General features: G+C 39.4%; 1 protein-coding gene across 7 annotated transcripts in view; it reads right to left on the bottom strand.

The window, feature by feature from the left end:
* Nucleotides 1-24,353, bottom strand: part of EMCN (endomucin) — a 96,910-nt gene that overhangs the window by 26,119 nt on the left and 46,438 nt on the right. For 6 of the 7 annotated variants that reach the window (XR_008558257.1, XM_054727055.1, XM_054727064.1 and 3 more), the window contains exons 4-5: nt 17,971-18,081; nt 4,666-4,704 (exon numbers count right to left, since the gene is read on the bottom strand). Coding sequence is in view for 6 of the 7 variants with exons in the window: in XM_054727055.1 (XP_054583030.1) it covers nt 4,666-4,704; nt 17,971-18,081 (150 nt within the window). In the remaining variant the exon portion in view is untranslated. The remainder of the gene's footprint in view (nt 1-4,665; nt 4,705-17,970; nt 18,082-24,353) is intronic. The other variant, XM_054727053.1, reaches the window with a different exon arrangement.

Below are 24,353 nucleotides of genomic sequence, written 5' to 3'. Positions count from 1 at the left end.
CAGCCTCTATAATTAAATCTCTATCCCTATCTATCTATCTATCTATCTATCTATCTATCTATCTATCCATCCAACCTATTTACTCTGTTTCTCTGGAGAACCCCAACTAATATAGTTGTATTTTCCACAAAATCAAGGGCAAATGGCTTATTTCTTTTCTAATACACTGAAACATGTATGTCCATTTTTCTTCAGAGCTGAGGTCTTTTATCAAAGAAATAAAGAGGTTTATTTACAAGGACAAGTCTGTGGAAAAATGATAACGCTAAAGAAAAGTGAATTCCATCGTTGCTTAAACTTGTAATAGCCACATGAAGTCTCTAAGTAATAAACAGTCTTTCATCACTTTATAGTGGGTCTTTCCATCTCCTTATGAACTCTGAACTCACAGTTAGAAAAATGAGTAGGCAGAATAATCTGGTAGTCAGAAGGTCACTTTTTTCATAAACCCTTTCCTCATCTTTTTTAAACTGCTTTTCCCATATTCAATGTATAACACAACCACAACTTAAGGGGAAAAAAATGTTTCTCTCAACCAATCTTAACATTAGGTCATCTTAAACTTGTCTATCATTTTATACCTACACAACTACTAGAATTTTAGAATTATTTATGATGCTGACCAGTCTTCCTTGGGAACACTTAATGGCAGGTTCCATATTATTGAATGCCTCAGTTAATGGTGGTCGGCTGAACATACTATTCTGTATATTTAGCAGGGTACCATACTAAATTTAAAGTCTTATCAGATCTGTTGAAATGAGCAGTTTAATTTGGACTTTCCTGCATGCTTTAGACATTGATCATGATTTCTTCATACTTAGCATTGTTAACTATAGCTGTCTACTGCATACTATTGAATGAAATGAATGGATATGTCTTCAGACCTATATCAATCATTTCCATATAACTACGATACCTTTCTTTTATCTTTATCATCCTATCTAATAATAGACAAATATGCAAATTGACCATACCTCCGACACACCCACAAGCCATGCCCACAAGCCATGCCCACCATCCAATCAGAGGGAGCATGCAAATTAACCCAAACCAAGATGGCTACAGCCACAGAGAGCAAGGTTTCCTAGGTAACAGAGGAAGCCAAGCTTTCCGCCTGCCCTTGCCAGGCCTAAGCCTCCACTCAAGCTACAAAGTTTCAATTATAGAAGGTAAACAAATTCAAACAAATGGCGGCAGAATGGAGCTTGAGAGAGCAGGCCAGGGTTGCCGCCGGCAACAGGGGAAGCAAAGCTATCTGCACACCCTGGCCGGGCCCACCCACTTAAGGCAACAAAGTTTCAATTATAACCCCAACACAAATGGCTACCGGCCTTGAGGGAGCCCCAGGCTTGGCTCTGCTCCAGGCTACAAAGTTTCAATTGTAGAAGTAAAATAAATTCCAGATACCAGGGCCTCCGCTTTGATTACCAGGGGGCGTGGCCCGCCTGCAAACCACCACAGGCCCCTCGCTCAGGCCGCCCCACGCCCCAAGGGAACCCCACCTGATCCGGGACACCCTTCAGGGCAAACCAGCTGGCCCCCACCCCTGTACCAGGCCTCTATCCTATCTAATATGCAGATTGATCATCACTGCAACACACAATATAGCTGCCCCCATGTGGTCAAAGATTCTGCCCCCATGTGGACACAAGATGGCCACCACAAGATGGCCAGCAGGAGAGGGCAGTTGGGAGGCACCCGGCCTGCAAGGGAGGGCAGTTGAGAAGGACCAGGCCTGCAAGGGAGGGCAGTTGGAAGTGATCAACCCTGCAGGAGAGGGCAGTTAGGGGTAACCAGGCTGGCAGAGGAGGGAATTTGGGGGCAAACAGGCTGGCAGCAGAGTGGTTAGGGGGTGATCAGGCTGGCAGGCAGAAGCGGTTAGGGGCAATCAGGAAGGCAGGCAGGCAAGCAGTTGGGAGCCAGCAGTCCTGGATTGTGAGAGGGATGTCCGACTGCCCGTTTAGGCCCGATCCCGGGGTCCCATATTGGAGAGGGTACAGGCTGGGCTGAGGGACAACCCCCCTCTGTGCACGAATTTTGTGCACCAGGCCTCTAGTATAAATATAAACATCATATTTATGTATAATATCTTATAATTCACACTTTCTGTAGAGTTGTCTTACTTATTTTCATTTCCAAAAAAATCCTATATAAAACAATCATCAGTTTCTTGATCCTTACTAATAGGCTTTAAAAGGGGTGGTAAAAACATATTTTTTCAAGAAAATTAAAGCTGGATGCATAATATGAAAAAAATATCAAATGTGATAAATATGTATTATCTAGTCAAACACATGCCTATTAACTCATATTTTTTTTTTTTTAAAGAACAGTATTAACAATTCTATGGGCTGATATTTGGTCAGAAGGCAATCCCACAACAATACCTTAGCTTCTACCTAAAAAAGAAATATTATTTTTTAATTTCCCTCTCCTTGATCATATGGGTGAATATTTCACAAATTTGATATTTGAATATCTTTGGTAACATATATAATCAAACCTTTTAAATAAACACAATTACAGCTGTTAACAGAGGTTTACATGAATACCCTGTTAATAAATGCTATTATTTTTATTATTTTTTAGTGAATCTTGATTTAGTCTTTAGCCACAACATATATCTGAAACTTGAGACTGACTTTTCCTGTGGCTTATGAAATCAGTGTCATTTTTTTCTAGTCCACTATTCAAATCCTTGGCTCATTTTATTGTCTGTTTTAGGAGAATTCGTTTCCATAACTCAAAATTAAAATATTCTAAATGGGCTATTCATTGCATTTAAAAATCAATTATAGCTAAAGCTGGCATTTTGTAAACAAAAGGAACTTTTCTAAACAAAAGAAAGGATGCTTCAGTCCCTCCTTAAAAGGAGCTGAGGATTTCTGCAGCTTCCCAGTTCCCCCTCTACAGCTCTTCTAGGAGGGCCAGTCTGTGGATCAGAGGGAAGGATTTCTCCAGACATGCGCAGCATCAGCCAACACAAAGCCGTCCTCTTTGCCTGGATGTACTATTTTATGTTTGGTTTTGCTATGTTGTTTCCAGTGCTCTTTTGAGTGCATTTCCAGACTATGTAAATGGAAATGAGAATGCAAATATGGTGATGAGATGAAATACAGAGAACTAATAATATAAAAATAAATTCTTCATTCATGAGATATCCTATATAATAAAGAGGTAATATGCAAATTGACCGTCACTCCAACGCACAAGATTGCTGCCCCCATGTGGTCAAAGATGGCCACCCTCATGTGGACACAAGATGGCCGGCAGGGGAGGGCAGTTGTGGGTGATCAGGCCAGCAGGGGAGGGCAGTTGGGAGGAACCAGGCCTGCAAGGGAGGGCAGTTAGGGATGACCAGGCCGGCAGAGGAGGGCAGTTGGTGTTGACCAGACCTGGAGGGGAGGACAGTTTGGGGGGGACCCAGGCCTGCAGGGGAGGGCAATTAGGGGTGACCAGGCCTGCAGGGGAGGGCAGTGAGGGGCAATCGGGCCAGCAAGGGAGCAGTTAGGCATCAATCAGGCTGGCAGGAGAGTGGTTAGGGGGTGATCAGGCTGGTAGGCAGAAGCGGTTAGAGGCAATCAAGGCAGGCAGACAGGCGAGCAGTTGGGAGCCAGCAGTCCTGGATTGTGAGAGGAATGTCCGACTGCCTGTTTAGGCCCACTGGGATTGTGCCTAAACGGGCAATCAGACATCCCTTGAGGGGTCCCAGATTGGAGAGGGTGCAGGCTGGGCTGAGGGACATGTCCCCCTCCCCCACGCCCCGTGCATGAATCTCATGCCCCGGGCCTCTAGTGTAGAAAATAAATAGTTAAAAGTTAAAAGCATAATCACTTCAGTTTTGAATTCTTTGAACTCTAAAAGTAGAAGGTAGATTATGGTGATTATTTAGGACATTTGCTGTGAAAATGTTATTAGATTCACTTAAAATTTTCATGGCTTTATTTTTCTGATTTTTTAAAAAAGTTACATGATCTTCTATATTTATTTCACATATTTCTTATTTTATAAATAACAGAGGTGACCAGAATTGAGAACCTAAGAGACTTATCGTTTAGTGAAGTACCAGATAGGATGTGGGAAGATAAAAATCCCCCAAATGATGTTTTATTTCAAAACAACAGGAAGATTTAACGTTACCATCTTCCCCTACCCATTATCTTTTTCAGTTCCTACTGTCCTATCATCTGAAATTCATTCCGTTTAAAACTAAGGATGGCAAAACATGAGCACTTCTTGGCATGACAACATTTTAGGCTGTTAACTGTGGTTTATAACATCATCTCTTTGAATGCCAGGACCAGGCTTTGTTAAGAAATACAGAGAAGACGACTCATAGGCACACTCTACTTCTGGGAGAGGGCATGCCAACCAAAGAGACAGACCAGGAAAAGCAGGTTCTGGTTAGAGGACAACCCCACAGGCTTCATCCATATACCAGGGCTGGTTCCACTCACTAAAGCCACAGAATATTCAGGCACATTCTTGCGTGTTCCCCTGGTCTGCGTTTATTTTTAAACCCAAGCTCTAATAAACATTTGAGTTGCTATATAATGTGTTCCCTGTACTATTTCACCCTGTCCTCAAACTGGTTGATCTACTTTGTCTTGTTTTGGTGATTTTACACACAAACATCCTCAGAGGATAAAAACATTCACTTACCTAGCCTTTCTGTTGTATTGACTGAACTCTGATTTTCAGCTTTAAAGGAAAGAAAAGAAAAGAAAATCATTAAAATTAAATGCTGAGTATCGGATCTACTCATAATTATTTCAAATGGTAAATAACTATAGAACTTAGCTCATCTGTGATTCAATTTCCCTTAAATAATAAGATCATGGGGCTTCATGATTAAAATATTCTTTAGAGCAAGTGTCAGTGAGCTTTGACTTAAAGGGCCAAATAGTAAATATGTTAGGCTTTGTGGCCCATAAGTCTCGGTAGCAACTACCCCACTTTACAGCTGTAGTGCGAAGGCTGCCACACATCATACCTGAAGTATAGGTATGTCTGCGTTCCAATGAAACAGAACTTAGAAAAACAGGTGAGGACTGGATTTGGTCTGTAATTTGCTGAATCCTGCTTTAGAGAGTCTAGAACAATCTCACATCTGGAATACATTAAGATAGCACAGACAACTAGAGGTCCCTCAGCAGGTGCTTTCTCTGTGGGGTTGCCATGTGTCGTATGCCGAGTAGGATATGATTCTTGACCTGGGAAAGATTCAGGAAGGTTCAGGCAGATACCTTTGAAATTTAGGGAATTCCTTTAAAGTAAATACAGTGTAGAGGACCTCTTTACAAGTCAAATTACTTGAGAGAATGATAAAGTTCATTTTAGCAACTTTGAGTATATTCACCATAAACAATTCTTGCCACGTGGAAAATATAGAAAATATTTTTGAAACAAATAGAAGCCCAATAATAAATGTTTAAAGTATCCATTTGCTTCCTTTGTACCTTTACTTGACTGATATTCTTAAATTACGACCCCCGCTCTTGGTTCAATGCATAGTACAATTGCTCCCCTCTCTCTCCCAGCCTTTCCCCCGCCCACAACCCCTCACTCAAGACAAAAAGTAGTGGCCTTTCTTGATTCTCTTCTTTTTCTCACCTCCATCAGTTCTAGCTTCAAGTTATATTTCAACTATCTCTCACCACTTAATTGGCTACTATTCATCTGAACCCATATTTCTCCCTTTGGCACCTGCAATAATGGCCACCTAGAAAACCTTTTTAAACTTAAACTTGGCTGCTTCAATAGCTCCCTAGTCTTGCTACAGCTGGCAAGTCTTTATAGGAGGTAGCCCCTGCCTTGCTCCTCAATTCATCTCCAACCAGTCAGCCCCTGTTTAGATCAAAGTCACGGGGATCTTCTTGCCTCGGGCTTGTTGGCTTGCTCTCCTCTGTACCTCCTGTTGTTCTCTCAGGCTAACGCTGGCTTCCTGCTCAGATATCACCACTCAAAGAGGTCTCCTCCCACCACCTTTTCTAAAGTTGTCTTCATTTCCCTTCATACTAGTCCACCACTCTGCTTCATTTGCTCAACAGTACTTTCATTGCTACAGTAACATTTACTTTATTTTAAAAAATTGTTGTCAGAATGTAAACTCCATGAGGACAGAAATTTCTATTTTTTAATTAAAGTCTACTTGATATGTAATATTATAATTTTCAGTGTGCAACAGTGACTTGGCATTTATATACATTACTATGTGATCACCATGATATGTCTAGTAACTATGTGTCACCATACAGTCATTACAATATTATTGACTATATTCCTTATGCTGTGCATTGTATCCCATGATTTATTTGTTTTGTAACTGAGAGTTTATATCCCTTCACCTGTTTCACCCACTCCCCCACTTACCATCCTCCAGGAACCATCACTTTGTTTTCTGTTTCTATGAGTCTGTTTCTGTTTTGTTTTTTCCTTTTTTTTTTCCCCATATAAGTTAAGTCATAGTGTATGTGTCTTCCTCTGTCTGACTTATTTTACTTAGCATAATACCCTCTAGATCCATCCAAGATTACGTTTTTCAATCAAGCCACCACCAGGACATGGCAAAATAGATCTCTGGTAAAAAAGACACACATATGGAATGAACAAATGAGAGTAGAAAATTAGCCTTAATTAATAATAATAATAATAATAATAATAACATTATTTGTTATTATTAACAATTAAGGCTAATTTTACTTACCTAGATTTAGTTTAAAGGGAAAATTAATGCTTTATTTAAAATGGCTAGTTGGATAATCATAGCTACCATTTTTAAAGCAACTCTTATGATCAGTGCCATATATTATTTGTTGATGTCTACAAGAGAGATACTCATTTTGAAACCTGCAAACATTTTCTGAGAGAAGTAAAACTACTTTCTCAAGGGGGTACAATGATTAAAATTCAGGCCTATTCGTTCTAGTGTCATCTTATTTTACTAAAACAGACAGCTTTTCTTCTGCTAAACTGTTCTGAAAGGAAAGCTTATGTAATTAAGTCCTACATTTGAAAACTAGTTAAAATACTTTTGAACATAGCATAATGCTGTATGTGGAAGATGCAGTTAAAATATTTATCAGCTGCTAGAGGGCTAGAATACAAAGACAATCAAAAACCCTTTGTTTCTCTGTCTATTAATACCAGGTCAAAACCTTTCTGTCTGATAGACTTCATTGAGAATGAAAAATGTTTAAATTTGTATGAGACAAAACCTTCTGACTAACCTTCAGTTATGTGTTTTTTTTTCAGCCTTCAAAATGTATAAAACTTTTAGGACTTATTAAAACTTATATAAAAGAAAAGTAACTATGTTTTAAGGTATAGCAGAATTTAAAAATACATCTACCAATTCAATCTTAAGATATATATTGAGTCCTAAGATGACCAGACTTTTATATATGAATGAATATATTGTTATTCTGAGGACAAAATTCTGCAACACTTAAATATTTAATCAATATTAAAATAGTACTATTTTTCTGAAAGCAAGTAGAATTATTAAGATAATATAGTGTTTTCATAAGCATACCACTTTCAAACTTGAAGTCAGTTCTATGGATATAAAAACATAATAGAGAAAAGATGGCGGCTTGCAGGAAGGAGGTGAGGGAGAGGATGTGAGTGAGTGAGGGGATGAAAGGAGAGTGTGTGGATGTGTAGTGTGTGTGTGTGAGTGAGTGAGGGACAGTTAAATCCGGCAGGAGCAGCAGGGGCTGGCAGACCAGGCTCTCTTGGACAGGGAGAGACTACCACTGCTGCAGGCACTCCCTGGACTGCGGGACTCAGGTACGGAGCCCACGCCATCTTGAAGAGGAAAGCGGCCTCTTCTAGGAACTCATCAGCACCACCACCCAGACAGGCCTTGGACACTGCCCACGACACGGCAGTCATTCCAGCCAAAATCCTGCTGCCCTACCAGCAGACCCATGGACCCTGGAATCTCCACCTCCAAAGATGTACCGCTCCCACAGCAGTAAGTGCAACTTCCCCTCTCCCCAGCAGCAGATCTCCGGACACCACAGGTGTGCGTTTCCAGTGCGCGGACCTCCTGGGCACACCACTCCACTGGCAGCTCTTGGATGCCGCTGTGAGCCCCCATTGGGTGTGATTTTGTACAGACAAGGGTGCACTGCCTCGCAGTAGAAATTCTGAATCCCCTCTTCCTGAATAACTGCCACAGATACCCCAGCTGTACAACTTCAGTGCCAGGGTCCCTCAGAGTGCGTTAGAGCTCCCTGCCAGCAAAGGCACTGCCACAGGCATGCATTCCCAGCTCACAGGCCCCCTGAGACCACCAATCCACAGGGAACACTTGGGAGCCGCTGTGAGCCCCCACTGGGTTCGATCTTGGACAAACAGGGATGCACTCCCCCAGCAGTAGAAATTCTGAATTCACTCATCCTGGATGCCTGCCCACAGACACCTAGATTGAGCGGCTTCAGTGCCAGGGACCTTCAGAGTGTGTCAGGAAACCCTGTGGACAAATGCACCACAGGTCCCCCTGTGAGCCATCACTGGAGGTGTGTGTATCCAACCATGGAGGCAGCAGCAAAAGCTGAGTCTGCCCACCCCACAGAACTCTGGACATCACAGTCACACCTTTCGAGTGCAGGCCTCCTGAGCCCCACCACCCAGACAGATGGCTCCTGGGTGCCACTGTGAGTCCCCACTGGGCACACAATTTCAACCTATGGCATAAGACAGCAAAAATTGGGACATCCCCCATCCACGGCTGCTGACTTCTAGACACTGCAGTTGCGCCTTTCCAGCTTGCAGGCCTACATCAAGAGAACCCAAATAGCTCAAGTAGGGAGCTGTGCTAGATTACCAAGCCCAGGAGATCTGAGAGACCACATCAGTAGCACCATCCCCAAAAGAACCTGGGTAGCAAAGCAATCGGATCTACAATTAAAATATTACAGCAAAACATGGAAAGACAAAAAAGCAATTCCCAAAGGAAAGAAAAAGAAGAATCACCAGAGTGGAAGTTAAATGAAATCGAAGCAAGTAACATGTCAGAGAAAGAATTCAGAGTAATGGTTATAAGGATGCTCAAACAGCTGGATGACAAATACACACAACTCAATGACAAATACACACAACTCAATGAGAATTACAAGGAGCTGAATGAGAATGTCACCAATATGAAAAGGAACCAAGAGGAAATGAAGAACAACATAGCTGCAATAAAGAAAAAAATGGAAGGCTTAAACAGTAGACTAGAAGAGGCTGAGGACCGCATCAGCAAATTAAAAGACAAGGTAGGAAAAAACACACAAACACAGCAGCAATTGGAAAGAAAATTTAAAAAGCAAGAGGAGAGCCTAAGGGAGCTTTGGGAAAACACAAAATGAAACAACTTTCACATAATAGGGGTACCAGAAGGAGAGGAAGAGAAGCAAGGAATAGAAAACCTGTTTGAAGAAATAATGACAGAAAACTTCCCTGATATTGGAAAGAAAAAAAACTACACAATTACCAGAAGCACATAGAGTCCCAAACAAGAAGAACCCCAAAAGACCGACACCAAGACACATCATAATTAAATTGGCAAACACCAACGACAAAGTAAGAATTTTAAAGGCTGCCAGAGAGAGACAGAAAGTTACCTACAAGGGATCTCCTATTAGAATATCAACTGATTTCTCAACAGAAACACACCAGGCCAGAAGGGAATGGAATGAAATGTACTCAGCAATGCAAAGCAAGGGACTGAATCCAAGAATACTATACCCAGCAAGGCTATCATTCAAAATTGAAGGTGGAATCAGGAGCTTCACAGATAAAAAAAAGGGCTAAGAGAGTTTATTACCACCAATACAGCAATGCAAGAAATGCTAAAGGGACTGCTGTATAAAGAAGAAACAGAAAAGCAAGAAGAAACACAAACATTAAGAATAAAAATGATGACAAACAAGTACTTATCAATAATAACATTAAATGTAAATGGATTAAATGCTCCAATAAAAAGACATAGGGTAGCTGAATGGATAAGAAAACATGACCCATATATTTGCTGTCTGCAAGAGACCCACCTCAGAACAAAGGATTCACACAGACTGAGAGTGAAGGGATGGAAAAACATTTTTCAGGCAAATGGAATGAGAAAAAAGCTGGGGTTGTGATACTCATATATGACAAAACAGACCTCTAAGTAAAGGCCATAACAAGAGATAAGGCCACTACATAATACTAAAGGGAGCAATTCAACAAGAAGATATAATTCTGCTAAACATATATGCACCCAATACAGGAGCACCCAAATACATAAAACAACTTCTGGAAGATGTCAAGGGAGAGATTGATAGCAATACAGTCATAGTAGGGGACTTAAATACCCCACTGACACCACTGGATATATCTTGTAAACAAAAAATCAGCAAAGAAATATCAATCCTAAATGACTCACTAGATCAGATGGACTTAATTGACATCTTCAGAACATTTTACCCCAAAGCTACAGAATATACATTCTTCTCCAGTGCACATGGGCCATTTTCAAAGATAGACCACATATTAGGACACAGGCAAAGTCTCTTAAAATTCAAGAGGATTGAAATCATAAAAAGCATCTTCTCAGATCACAATGGCATAAAACTAAAAAGCAACTACAATAAAAGCAATGAAAAAAAAATCAAACACTTGGAGGCTAAACAGCATGTTATTAAACAATTATAGGGTTACCAAATAGATCACAATTCATACTTAATAACCTACTGATTACTTATTAAGTGTTATTCATTTCTACTTAACAATAGCCAGATTTTCCCCTTCAGATTTCAAGTCTCTTATATTGTATATACTGTGACAGCAGAAGCTTTGGCTTGGAAAAATCCTTACAAGAATTTCTCTTTAAACACTTGCCTTAAAGTCATGTATTGGCATTTTGTCTATCTCAATTTGCCTTCTATCTAAAATATTATTCCATATTTTTTCGTTGGCCAAGTCTGAATTTACCAAAGGAAGATATAGCAATAGTCTCTTCTTCCCTATCAATCTCTTACAGTGTGCACCATGCCTGCTTTCAAATCTGATTATTGAAACCCGAATGACTCATTTTCCAGCAAGTAAAGCATTTATTTTGCTTCCTTCCTTCCATCTTCCTTTCTCTTTTTTATTCTTTCCTCAGAAATCATCAGTATGTGCACAAGAAATGAAAAAAGAAGAGTCAGAGAATATGCCTTATGTTCAAGCCATTAGAAGAAATAAGGAACTCAGGAAGAGAAGATTTGTAGTTTTATGTCAGTGTTTTACACCCAGTCCTTCCACAGTTTAGATATTGGAAGGTGGGGACTCCTATGAATGATATTTTCATTGAATTACCCCTCAAAGCCCAGCAAAGTAGCCCTGTATATAATAATGACAAATGTATTGAAATCTAGGTGTAGTAAGGATAAATTCAGGACCTGGTCTGGAGTGGGTTAAATAGTGATACCCCCCCAAAAAAATATATATATAGTGATACCCCTTCCCTCCCTGGAAATATATGTGCATCTGAAACTTGTAAATGTGACCTTATTAGAAAAAAAGAGTCTTTGCAGTAGTGATCTTTCTAGATTAGCTTGGGCCCTAAATCCTATGACACATCCTACCTAATAAAAGGGTAATATGCAAATTGACCGCACCTTCGCTACGCATAAGCCACACCCACCAGCCATGCCCACCAGCCAATCAGGGAGATTATACAAATAAAACCAACCAAGATGGCTACAGCCACAGAGAGCAAGGTTTCCCAGGCAACAGAAGAAGCCAAGCTTTCCGCCTGTCCTTGCTAGGCCTAAGCTTCCACTCAAGCTACAAAGTTTCAATTATAGAAGGTAAACAAATCTTAACAGAAATGGTGGCAGCCACAGAGCTGGAGAGAGCAGGCCAGGGTTGCCCCCAGCAACGGAGAAAGCAAAGCTTTCCGCACACCCTGGCCAGGCCCAGGCCTCCGCTTAAGGCTACAAAGTTTCAATTATAGAAGGTGAATTAACCCCAACAGAAATGGCTGCTGGCCACGGAGCAAGCAGGAGGCTTGGCTCTGCTCCAGGCTACAAAGTTTCAATTGTAGAAAGTAAATAAATTCCAGATACCAGGGCCTCCTCTTGAGTCACCAGGGTGCATGGCTGGCCTGCAAACCACCACAGGCCCCTTGCTCAGGCCACCCCACACCCCAAGGGAACCCCCCATCCTGATCCGGGACACCCTTCAGGGCAAACCAGCTGGTCCCCACCCCTGCACCAGGCCTCTATCCTATCTAATAAAAGAGTAATATGCAGATTGACCATCACTCCAACACACAATATGGCTGCGTCTATGTGGTCAAAGATCCTGCCCCCATGTGGACACAAGATGGCCACCACAAGATGGCCAGCAGGGGAGGGCAATTGGGAGGCACCAGGCCTGCAAGGGAGGGCAGTTGAGAGGGACCCAGGCCTGCAAGGGAGGGAAGTTGGAGGCGATCAACCCTGCAGGGGAGGGCAGTTAGGGGTGACCAGGCCGGCAGAGGAGGGAAGTTGAGGGCAAACAGGCTGGCAGCAGAGCAGTTAGGCATCAATCAGGCTGGCAGCGGAGTGGTTAGGGGGTGATCAGGCTGGCAGGCAGAAGCGGTTAGGGGAAATCAGGAAGGCAGGCAGGCGAGCAGTTGGGAGCCAGCAGTCCTGGATTGTGAGAGGGTTGTCCCAGATTGGAGAGGGTACAGGCTGGGCTGAGGGACACCCCCCCTCTTGGTGCACGAATTTCGTGCAACGGGCCTCTAGTCCTATATAATAAAAGCCTGATATGCTAAGTGTCAGACCAATGTTTCGACTGTTCGACCAGTTGTTATGATGCATACTGACCACCAGGGGGCAGATGCTCCAACCGGTAGGTTAACTTGCTGCTGTGGTCCGGCTGATAGGGACTGGGTTAGATGGGCTGGACATGCCCTGGAGCCCTCCCAAGGTCTCTCCCCTGCTGGCCCCGATCAGCCCTGATCAGGACTGGGCGAAACAGCCTAAATCGTCCTGATCGGCCCGATTGGGACTGTTTTAGATGGACCAGACATGCCCTGGATGAATCCGTACACCAAGCTGTTTTTGGCCTTATCCCCACAGGCCAAGGCGAGGGACCCCACTGGTGCACGAATCTGTGCACCAGGCCACCTGTGTCTTTATAAGAAAAGACAAAGACAGAGGAGAAGTCCGTGTGAAGACAGAGGCAGAGATTAAAGTGATGTATTTACAAACCAAGGAACACAGGGGATTGCTGGCCACCCCCAGAGGCTACAAGGCATGGCACATAGATGTCCTCCAAAGGATCTTTAGTGAATAAATAAATTAATCAATTCAAAGGGCCACCATATCATTATAATGCCAGAGCACTGAATTAATGAGGATTTAAATCTCAAAAATTCTAGGATTCTAGGAATGTGTATTCTATAGGCAGAATAAGAGTAAAATAAGAGAAATACACACAACTTTTTTGTTAGTTTATTTTGTTTATTAGATTCCACATATAAGTGAAATACTATAGTATGGTATTTGTCTTTCTCTGACTTTTAACAGTTCTTGCAATACTGGTTTGGTGGTAATTCACTCCTTTTGCTTTTTCTTGTCTGGGTTTCTCAACAGAAACATTTCAGTGAAGAAGGGATTGGCATGAAATATCCAAAGTGATGAAAAGCAAGGAGAGAGAGAGAGAGAGAGAGAGAGAGAGAGAGAGGAGAGAGAGAGAGAAACTTGAAAAGAATGAGAAAAATTAGAGTTGTTTTCAGGACAAACTTCATTTTGACCTACATTCTGTCTTTCTGGGGAGTAAAGCAGCAAACCTCACTAACTCTTCTTTTCTCCAAATCAAACCTGCACTGAGATAAGGTACCCACAGTGCCTTTGTAGTCACTATTCAAGGACTCATTGCCCATATGTTTAAGAGGAAAATTGTTTTTCATCTGTTCAAACTTCCCCACCAATAGATTGCTTTGTTCCCTTTCTGCCTCTCTGTGTTGGCTCCACTATTTCTGAACGTTTATGTATGTGAGGGGTGGAAATGGAAAGGGTGCTAACTAGGAATTTGGGCAAGCTCCTGGTTTCATAATGCACAAATGGAAATGTGAATAAACTCACTATTACCCAGTGGAATCCATGCTAAGTAGGAAGCACTTTTAGGAATGTGAACAATCTGGGGATTTCTTATAACAAAATTTCCAAAGGACTTAGTACAGAACTGGTTAATCAAATGACAAATGCAAAGGGCAGCAGTAAATACCCTTATTTCATTATCTTGATTTCCATGCTATTTCATTTTTCAAGAAGTTTCCATGCTGTTTCATTTTTCATTACAGCTATTTTACACAAAGTATTATATAGGATGTGTCATAGGATTTAGGGCCCAAGCTAATCTAGAAAGATCACTACCGCAAAGACTCTTTTTTTTCTAATAAGGTCACATTTACAAGCTCTTTCTTACCCAAACGTACCCGCAGCTCTTACACAAACACACCTGCAACTCTTACACAAAGGCACCCACAGCTCTTTCTTACAAAAACGCACCAGCAGCGCTTACACAAACATTTGTGAGTGTATTTTTTTAGACTACTTGGAAGAAAGTCATTTCTAACTGTGTTTAGAAGCCAAATGAATACAGTAGTCCCTAGAACTGAGATGCAGAGGGCATTATACTGCATGAATCAAAGTAAATTCAGCAGTTTTAAGTGACTCATGGGGATGGCCACTCACTGTTGTATAAGTGCTAATTTGAATAAACTATGGACCTGAATGACATTGTCCTCATCAGTCATTGAATTAGTGCAACATGCTAATTAATTGAGTGTAATCCTCAAATGTTACACATTTTACAGCAGATGCATATTCACGTTTATTTTTGTTTGTATTCAGGGCAATCATATTATGAGGTGAGGTTTATGATGTTTTGGTTTGGTAAAGGCACCTTTCATACATATATTGCCTACAAGATAGGTTCTATTTATAAGAAGCCAAATATTAACCCAAGAAATGTTTTTCATGTGAAGTAGGAATGACCCTATTCTTCAAATCCTTCTTTGTGGTTACTGTCTCATGAAATAAAATTATTAGTTCACAAGTATTGTGTGAAAAGAGAGTCCTAATAGATAACCTTCTTTCTGTTGTGCTTAAGATGATTATAATAAAAAGGAAAAACAAAACAAAACAGATGTTCCTGATGTGTTTCAAGACAAGAGTGGGCCTTGGGTATGCACAGTTCCCACTTGCCATCTCCTTCCACTTAAGATATCTCCCAAGAAAAGATTTAGAGACTGCTTCTTATTAAAGACTATGAATATGTAAAAAATATATATCCATTATTTAAAGTGAATGGCATCTGGTAATGCTGTTATGGCAGATTACTAGCATTTCTAGTCAGGATATTTTCAATAAAAGTACAGATTCCTTCATATCATAGAGGACAGGGTATGAGAGGTGCTCGTTATGAAGATATTTGTAGACTAGAACTGGAAATCTGTCAGAAATCAGGGGAGTTCTAGGTCCTGCTACTCTCTCTGTCTCTCATGAACAACTTAATCTTGCTCATGAGGTTTCTCCATCTCCCCATATACTATCTCCATTCTGCTCTATCAACTCTACTTATTCATAATATTTTTATTATGTCATAGTGTTGCCTAGAAATCGCCATGGCTCTCTCCACTCACTCTACTAAAACTTTGCTGCTTTAGTTCCCACAGCTAATTGCATTTTTTGTTTGTTTGTTTGTTTCTTTGGGTTTTCTAGTTCACATGACACAGAAAGGAAATTTGATTGGCCTAAGTCAACATTTTCTTCTCTTTAGCTTTTAAACAAAGCTTTATAAAGAAGTTTAAAACTAAATTAACTAATTTAAGTATACAACTCAATACTTTTTAGTAAAGTTATAAAGTTGTGCAACTATCACTATAATCTAGTTTTAGAACATTTTCGTTAACACAAGAAACTCACTTGAGACTTTTTAGCAATCAATCCCCAGTCCCACCTTCAGCTTTAGGCAACCACTTGTCTACCCTTTTAACCTATAAAAACATTCATTCTGGATATTTTATATAAATGGAATTACACGATATGTAATGTTTTTGGAAAGGATTCTGTCACTGAGCATGTTTTTGAGGTTCATTGTGTTATAACATGTATTAGTATTTTGCTTTTCTAAATTTCTGAATATATTCCATTATATGGATATCCAATGTTTTGGAATATTCCAAATCCATTCCAAATGAAAAAGCCAATAGAATAGTCCATTTAACCAGTCAATGGATATTTGGATTTCCAGTGTGACTACTATGAATAATGCTACTATTAACATTCATTACCTCAATAAAATCCTATCTTGATTACTATAGATTTAGAGTAAGTTTTATAATTGGCTTGTGTAAGACTTCCAACTTTATTTTTTTGAAAAGTATTTTGTCTATTCTAGGTCTTTTTCATTTCTATATATATTTTAGAATCAGCATATCAATTTATAAAAAAGCACACAACAAAACAAAAACAAACCCCTGCCCCAAAATTTGTAGTGATTCTCACATGGATTTTATTGAATATGTTAATTAATTATTTATAAAATTGGGGAGAACTGCTATTTTAAAATATTGAGTCTTATAATCTGTGATTATGTAACATCTCTATTTAATTATTTAATTTCTCATAGAAATGTTTTATAGCTCAGTGTACAAATCTTTCACTTATATTGTTAAATTTATTCCTATATATCTTATTGTTTCTCATGCAATTGTAAATGACATTATTTCCTTAATTTTATTTTAGAATCATCATTGCTAATATATAGTCATTTATTTTTATATATCTTATATCCTGTGACATAAAATGTTTTTTACTAATTTGTATAGGTTTTGTGGATCCTATGGATTTTCTACACAGATAATGATGTAGTCTGCTAAGAAAAGCTGTTTTGTTTTCTTCTTTCCAATCTGGATGAATGGATCTACTAGTATCTATCTATCTACTACCTTATTGTACTATCTAGAATCTTTGGTTATAATTTTGAACAGAAGTGATGAGAATGGACATCTTTGCTATGTTCCAGATCTTAAGGGAAAGACATTGTTTTTCATTATTAGATATATTGTTTGCTGTATGTTTTTCACTTATGTTCTTTATCAGTTTGAGGAAGTATCATTTTATTTCTAGTTTATGGAGAGTTTTAATTATTAGTATGTGTTTAATTTTGTCAAATACTTTTCTGTATCTACTGATTCTAATAGTATAGTGTATTACATTACCGGATTTTAATATGCTAAACCAATCTTGCATTCCTGGATAAATCCTACTTGTTTATATTTTTATCTTTTTTTATATGTTATTAAATTTGGTTTGTTAATATTTTAGTAGGATATTTGTATCTATATTTATGAGGGATTTGGTCTGTAGTTTACTTGGCTTGCTTTTTCTTTTTATTCTTTTCTAGCTCTGGTATTAGGATAACACTCACCTCAGATAATTACTTATGTGCTGTTCCCTCTTCTACTTCTTGAAATAATTTGAAACTAATTATCATTTCTTTGCAAATATTTTACAGAATTAGCAAGTGAAACCACCCTGTATTGAGCTTTCTTCATGGAACTATTTTAAATTTCTAATGCAATGTTTATCATTGTTTTAGGTCGTTTCAGACTTCTTATCTAGTCAGTTTCAGAAATTTGTTTTCTAAGAATTTTTCTATTTTATCAAACTGTCTAATTTGTTGGTGAGGCTCACATTTTTGTGCCAGATGATATCACAGATGACTGCCCACCATTGGATTGATCCTTATTGGTATCTGACCATTTGTGGCTATGTGGAGCTAGAGTATCACTGTACAAAGCAAAGTTGCCAAATGATTCTCTTATTTGGTAGAGACTAGGAGAAAATATAGGTGGGGCATGTTTCTTTGGTAGCAGAGGTCTAGAAAACATTCCAAATCTAATTCTATTTTAACACACTAGTTTAACATTTCAGCACACATTCCTATACTTACTCTTGTTTTGGGAACTTTGTAATGTTGAAACATCATTTGGAAGTGGAAGATCTGTCACTGTTGCACTTTTGGTAGTCAACTCTTTCTTTTTCACATCATTGGTTGTGGCTTCTAATCATGTAAAAAGAATGTAAACAGCCATCAGAGGTATAACCATTCATCAGATAGTATCATTAATATTCATATTAACACCCAGTTACATACAACCTAAAGATTAGTTACTAAATGTGATCAAGATTTAGAAATTCAGCATTTTGATTTCTACCTTTTGGTGATCTAGTTCATTACATTAAAGAAACTAAGAGGCACTTTAGACTTTCCTATATGTTTCCAATTGGTTGTCTCATCTACACTAATAAAAGAGAAACATGCAAGTTGACCATACCTCTGCTACGCCCACAAGCCATGGCCACCAGCCAATCAGGAGTGAGTGTGCAAATTAACCCAACAAAGTTGGCGGTGGCCACGGAGCTGGAGTGAGCAGGAGGCTTGGGTTGCCCTGGCATGGAGGAAGCCAAGCTTCCCGCCCACCCTGGCTGGCCCTGGCCTCCGCTCAAGGCTACAAAGTTTCAATTATAGAAGATAAATAAATCCCAGATACTTGCTTCCAGTTGGCCCTGGCCTCCGCTCAAGGAGGTGCTGAAAAAAAAATAAAAAAGAAAGAAAAAAAGGAGGGGCTGGGAGCTTGGGTTGGGGGTTGGGGAGTGATCAGGCCAGGATGGGACAGCAGTTGTGGGTGATCAGGCTTGTGGGGGGCTGGGCCATTGGGGGTAAGCAGACCAGCAGGGGGGCCAGTTGGGGGTGAGCAGGCCATCAGTGGGGTCAGTTGGAGGTGATCAGGATAGTGGGGGGCAGTTTGGAGTAAGCAGGGGTGGCAGTTGTGGGTGAGCAGGCTGGCACAGGGGCAATTGGGAGTGATCAGGCTGGCGGGGAGGGGGGCGCATTTGGGGGTGAGCAGGCTGGCAGGCAGAATGATTAGGGGCAATCAGGCAGGCAGGCAGGCAGGTGAGTGGCTGGAGCCAGCAGTCCCAGGTTGTGAGAGGGATGTCTGACTGCCGGTTTAGGTCCCTGTAAACTAGCAGTAGGACATCCTTCAAGGGGTTCCAGATTGGAGAGGGTGCAGGCCAGGCTGAGGAACAACTCCCCACCCCCCCGCATGAATTTTGTGCACTGGGCCACTAGTTTAATTATAACAGTAATCCTATGAATTAATAATTATGATAACAATTTTATATATAAGACTCAGAAAAGTTAAATATTTTTTCCATAGTCACATAAGTTAGAGCAGGAGAGAGTCAGATCTGAATCCAAGTTTTCTTGATGCAAAGTTAATCACTGAGCTACCCACTTCCAGTAAGAAAGTGGTAATAGTTGAAGATGCTCCCATGGTTCCCATGCTGCCTGGGAAACAATTTTCATGGAGGTGAAATAGTCAGGAGGAGAGGGATAGCAGGAAATAAAATAGAATAACTTTTAATTATACTTTTTTTTATCAAGAAAATTAACAGCAAAGATAAGCTGAGTTTCCAAAAATGACATTGAAATAAGCTTACCTGAAACAACCTATATTTGCATAAATATTATAAAAACAAAATGATTGATGCCCTTCAGTCTTTTCAAAATCTAGTGTGGAAACATTGGGTTAGTAAAGAAAAGGCTGGCATGCTGGTTAGTGCATGCTTAGTGTTAGCTAGATAGGATGTTGGCTAGAGATGGGGAGAAAGCAATTTAATAGATTTCTATCACAAAGTGGGCTGAAATCAAGAATTGCTGGTACCTTCCAGAAGGGTCAATCTGTTTCCATTCTATAGCAAAAGGTGTCTATCATATAATGCAAATTCTTAATGCAGTTGAGAGATTTATGTTAGAGAAATTAATAGTTTTCCTGATGATCTCATAGACAGTGGGTAAATATGTCTTCAGACAAAAATCATTCAGGAATTGGCATGCAAACAAATTGAAATAAATTCAAACATAAGCTGCAGCATTCACACTGTATGTGAGGAAGAATAAGTGGAAATGGACATAAACTTCAGAGGCATCTGAAATATTTGAGGGACTAAAGAAAGGTCTTACTGTAGCAAGAAAGCAGAAACTGATGTTTGTGATAGCATGGAAGCAGGAAGGTTACCCAAGGTGCAGAAACTCAATACTTGAGGATGGAGGTACATGTGGGGGTAAAAATTTGCTTCTCACTGCAATTCCAAAAAACAAAACGCTTTCAAAATATCAGAACAGGAGATTCTCTTCAGTAATCTTTGGAGAAGAATTCTTCTGTTGAGCTAAAATTAGAAAACATGAAAAGCTATCCTGAGGGTCTAAAGAATTTCATAGTATAAAGCAGACTCTTGGTAATGGAAAGAGAATATATAGATATGAAAGATGTGGGGAGCAGCCAGATTAGAAAAATACAAACAAAAGAGTAGAATAATGGAATAACTGGGATGCAACACCATCGATTTTGCTTAGAGACCTGCCTATTATTAATGTGGAATATATTTCACAAATGAGAGTAGAACTAGAGTTTACATCCAATTCAGTGCGGGTTGTCAATTACTCCAATTAAGCAATGGAAGGAATCTTGAATGATTTGAAGGCAATCAAAATATTTTTAAATATCCATGGTGAACTTAAAATGAATAGAATAAAAGATGCATGACTGATGCTGCCCGAGTTGTAAATTATCAAATTTTACTAGTATACTGAAATGTTTCAAATCCTAATCTCAGGAAAGAGAGAAAAAATGGATGACTGAAATGTATTAATATATGAGAATGATTGTCTTATACTATTATCTTGTTGGAAAAAAAATTGTCCTAATTGCATTTTGGGTTCACATATAGTAGATTCTGGATGCCTGCCAAAAGATGACTGCCTCCTCAGATTAAAAAGAAAACCAGTCTTAAAGGTGTTCTCTAAACTTATATGGTTTGCTCTTTTTCAGGTTTTCTGTCTGGCCATTTCCCCCCAGATACCCCTGTGGATCTGCTTTGGTCTACAGGTTCAAATAGCATTATAAGTCTAGGTAGTAATATATGTTTTAGGTTTGACGAACCTTATTTTAGTTGAGAAATATTAATTTATATTGCAATATCAAGATAATATTGGCCTTAATTTTAGGGTCTGTGTTTTTTAAATTCATGATTTTTTAATTCTTAGAACTTTGTTTTAGGTGAAATGCACAAAAGACAAAATGTGATTTTTAATCCATATTTGAATTGGAATAAGGAAAATTTAACACAAGAGATACTTCGAGAGATACACACCAATACTAGAGTGTAAACCAGTGATGGCGAACCTATGACACGCGTGTGTCAGCACTGACACGCGGCCGCTGATCTGCCGAATGCCGAGGATGAAACATTTGCTGCTCCCGAGGATGAAACATTTGCGAAATAATGTTTTTTCCTCAAAGTGACACACTACCCGAGTTATGCTCAGTTTTTTGGCGAAGTTTGACACACCAAGCTCAAAAGGTTGCCCATCACTGCACTAGAGTTTTACAATACACAATAACATTTTTTAAAAATCTTAGTAATACTAACACAATTAAAAAATTTATGCTCAGTTTTTTGGCGAAGTTTGACACACCAAGCTCAAAAGGTTGCCCATCACTGCCCTAGAGTTTTACAATACACAATAACATTTTTTAATTGTGTTAGTATTACTAAGATTTTTAAAAAATGTTATTGTGTATTGTAAAACTCTAGGGCAGTGATGGGCAACCTTTTGAGCTTGGTGTGTCAAACTTCGCCAAAAAACTGAGCATAACTCGGGTAGTGTGTCACTTTGAGGAATATAAATCTTAGTAATACTAACACAAAGAAATTCACTTGATTTTAAAATCTATGCAGCTTCAAATAATTTGATTAAAAAAAATCTTTGTTGTTGTTGTTAATCCCCACCTGAGGATATTTTTCCATTGATTTTTAGAGAGAGTGGAAGGAGAAGAGAGAGAGAGAGAGAGAGAGAGAGAGAGAGAGAGAGAAGAGAGAGACACATCAATTGGTTGCCTCCTGCATGTGCCCAACCAGGGCCGGATTGAGCCTGCAACCCAGGTATATGGCCTTGACTAGAATCTAACCCAAGATTCTTCAGTCCTTGGGCCGACACTCTACCCACCAAGCCAAACCGGTCAGGGCTAAAAAACATCTTTTTAAAAAACATATAACCAAATAATATACCATACTAGTATTATCACACCTTAAATTTCTAATATAATTAATGTTCACACTTACTGCTTGCTCCCCAAAATTTAATCTCCCAAAATATGCAAGATGAATTTCATATTAATATTTTCAAGACAATTATAAAACAGCCTCTATTTATCTGCTCAGTCTAGCCACTTAACCTTTTTCACTCGGATGTCGAGTGTGACTCGACATGGTTAGCATTAGAATAAAGGAATCGAGTAAAAAGCAAGCGAGTGCAAAGGGTTTTAAGGGTATGGTTAGATTCAAGGTCTTTTCTCTGTGTTTACACCAGTGATGGGCAACCTTTTGAGCTTGGTGTGTCAAACTTCGCCAAAAAACTGAGCATAACTCGGGTAGTATGTCACTTTGAGGAAAAAACATTATTTCGCAAATGTTTCATCCTCAGGAGCAGCAAATGTTTCATCCTCGGCATGCGGCCACCTCAGCGGCCGCGTGTCATCAGAAATGGCTATGCATGTCAGTGCTGACACGCGTGTCATAGGTTCGCCATCACTGCCTTAGAAGGATACATTGGTATAAACCTTGTGACTTGAGTTGAGCAATGGCTTCTTAGATTTGATCCTACTGCACAGTGACTAAAAAAACTAGAATGTCACTCCAAAATATGTCAATTTGACATAAAAATTTAAAGCTAAAGGCAATTAAGAAGCAACAAATTCGGGAAAAGTTTTCCCTTTTCTGCCTAAAGGCAGGATATAAATTCCTTTTTACTGGAGACAGACTCTTATCAGGCCAGAGGAATTTGCAAACAAAACTTAGCCCATTAGTTTCCTTTCATATATTTATCTATTTATCTTCCCTCAGTTTGCTACCCTAGGGAGGTTTAAGTTTCCTTTGTCCTGTCACTCTCCTGTCATTTTTTAAAAAACAAATTCATTGTTTTGTTGTTGTTATTGAAGATGGTATATAAACTGAATTCTAAGCGACTGCTTTGAGTTACTCTTTGTTTTAGGTTTCTCACATGATGTACACTGCATGTGTTAATAAACTACTTTTCTTTTGTTTGTATGTCTTGTTGTTAAAGGTCCCAGCTAAAAACCTATGATGGGTAAAGTTTTACTTCCTCTACATGACAAAAGAAAATATAGCTACATTTAACTTCATCAAAATTAGAGATTTTAGTCCTTCAAATGATAGCTCAAGAGAATGCAAAGACAACCTGCAGAATGGGAGAAAGTATTTGCAAATTATCTATTCACTAATGATCTAGTTCAAAATATATAAGACATTCTTACAACTAAACAATAAAAAGTCACATAGCTCAATTAAAAAATGGGCAAGGACTTAAATAGACATTTCTCCAAAGAAGATACACAATGGCCAACAAGTACATGAAAAGATTCTCAATCTCAGTAGTCATTAGGAAAACATAAATCAAAACGACAATGAGATATCACTTAACACCCTCTGGAATGACTATGATGAAAAATATAGAGTATTGGTTATAAAATGGAAAATGCATATCCTCATACATTTCTGGTGGGAATGTAATACAGTGCATGTGTTTTGGAAATCAGTTCTTCAAAAAGTTAAACATAGAATTACCATGTGACATAGTCCTTCAAGGTATATACCCAAGAGAAATGAAAACGTGCTCACACAAAAACTTGTACACACGTTTTTAGCAGCATTATTTATAACTAGAGGCCCAGCACACGATTAAATCATGTGCGTGTAGGGTCCCCTAGGCCTAGCCTGCCATCAGGGCCATGTCCACCACCCCGTGACACCTCACATACGCTGCTGTTGCCCCGTGACACTCCATGGATGTTGCCAGCACCCTGGGGTGGGGGGGGGGCGGGTGAGGGGAGGGCCCAAGAGGTGCTCCATGCACCTCCTGGTGACCGGTCATTTGGTCGTTACAGCGTTACGACGTTACGGCGTTACAGCCACTGGCCTTATATAATATAGATAACCAAAATGTAGAAACAGCTCAAATGTCCATCAACTAATAAATAGGTCAACAAAATATAGTGATCTATCTAATGAAATATTATTCAGGCATGGAAAAGAATGAGCTATAGAAACATGCTACAATAAATAAACCTCAGAGCATTATGGCAAGTGAAAGAAGTCAGACATAAAAGGTCATAGGTCATATGATTATATTTATATGGAATTTCTAGAATAAGCAAATCTCCAAAGACAGAATGTGATTTAGTGGTTGCC

The sequence above is a fragment of the Eptesicus fuscus genome, chromosome 2 (genome assembly GCF_027574615.1).
Source record: "Eptesicus fuscus isolate TK198812 chromosome 2, DD_ASM_mEF_20220401, whole genome shotgun sequence".
In the NCBI taxonomy this organism is placed as follows: domain Eukaryota; kingdom Metazoa; phylum Chordata; class Mammalia; order Chiroptera; family Vespertilionidae; genus Eptesicus; species Eptesicus fuscus.
This window is presented reverse-complemented; position numbering and strand designations above follow the sequence as displayed.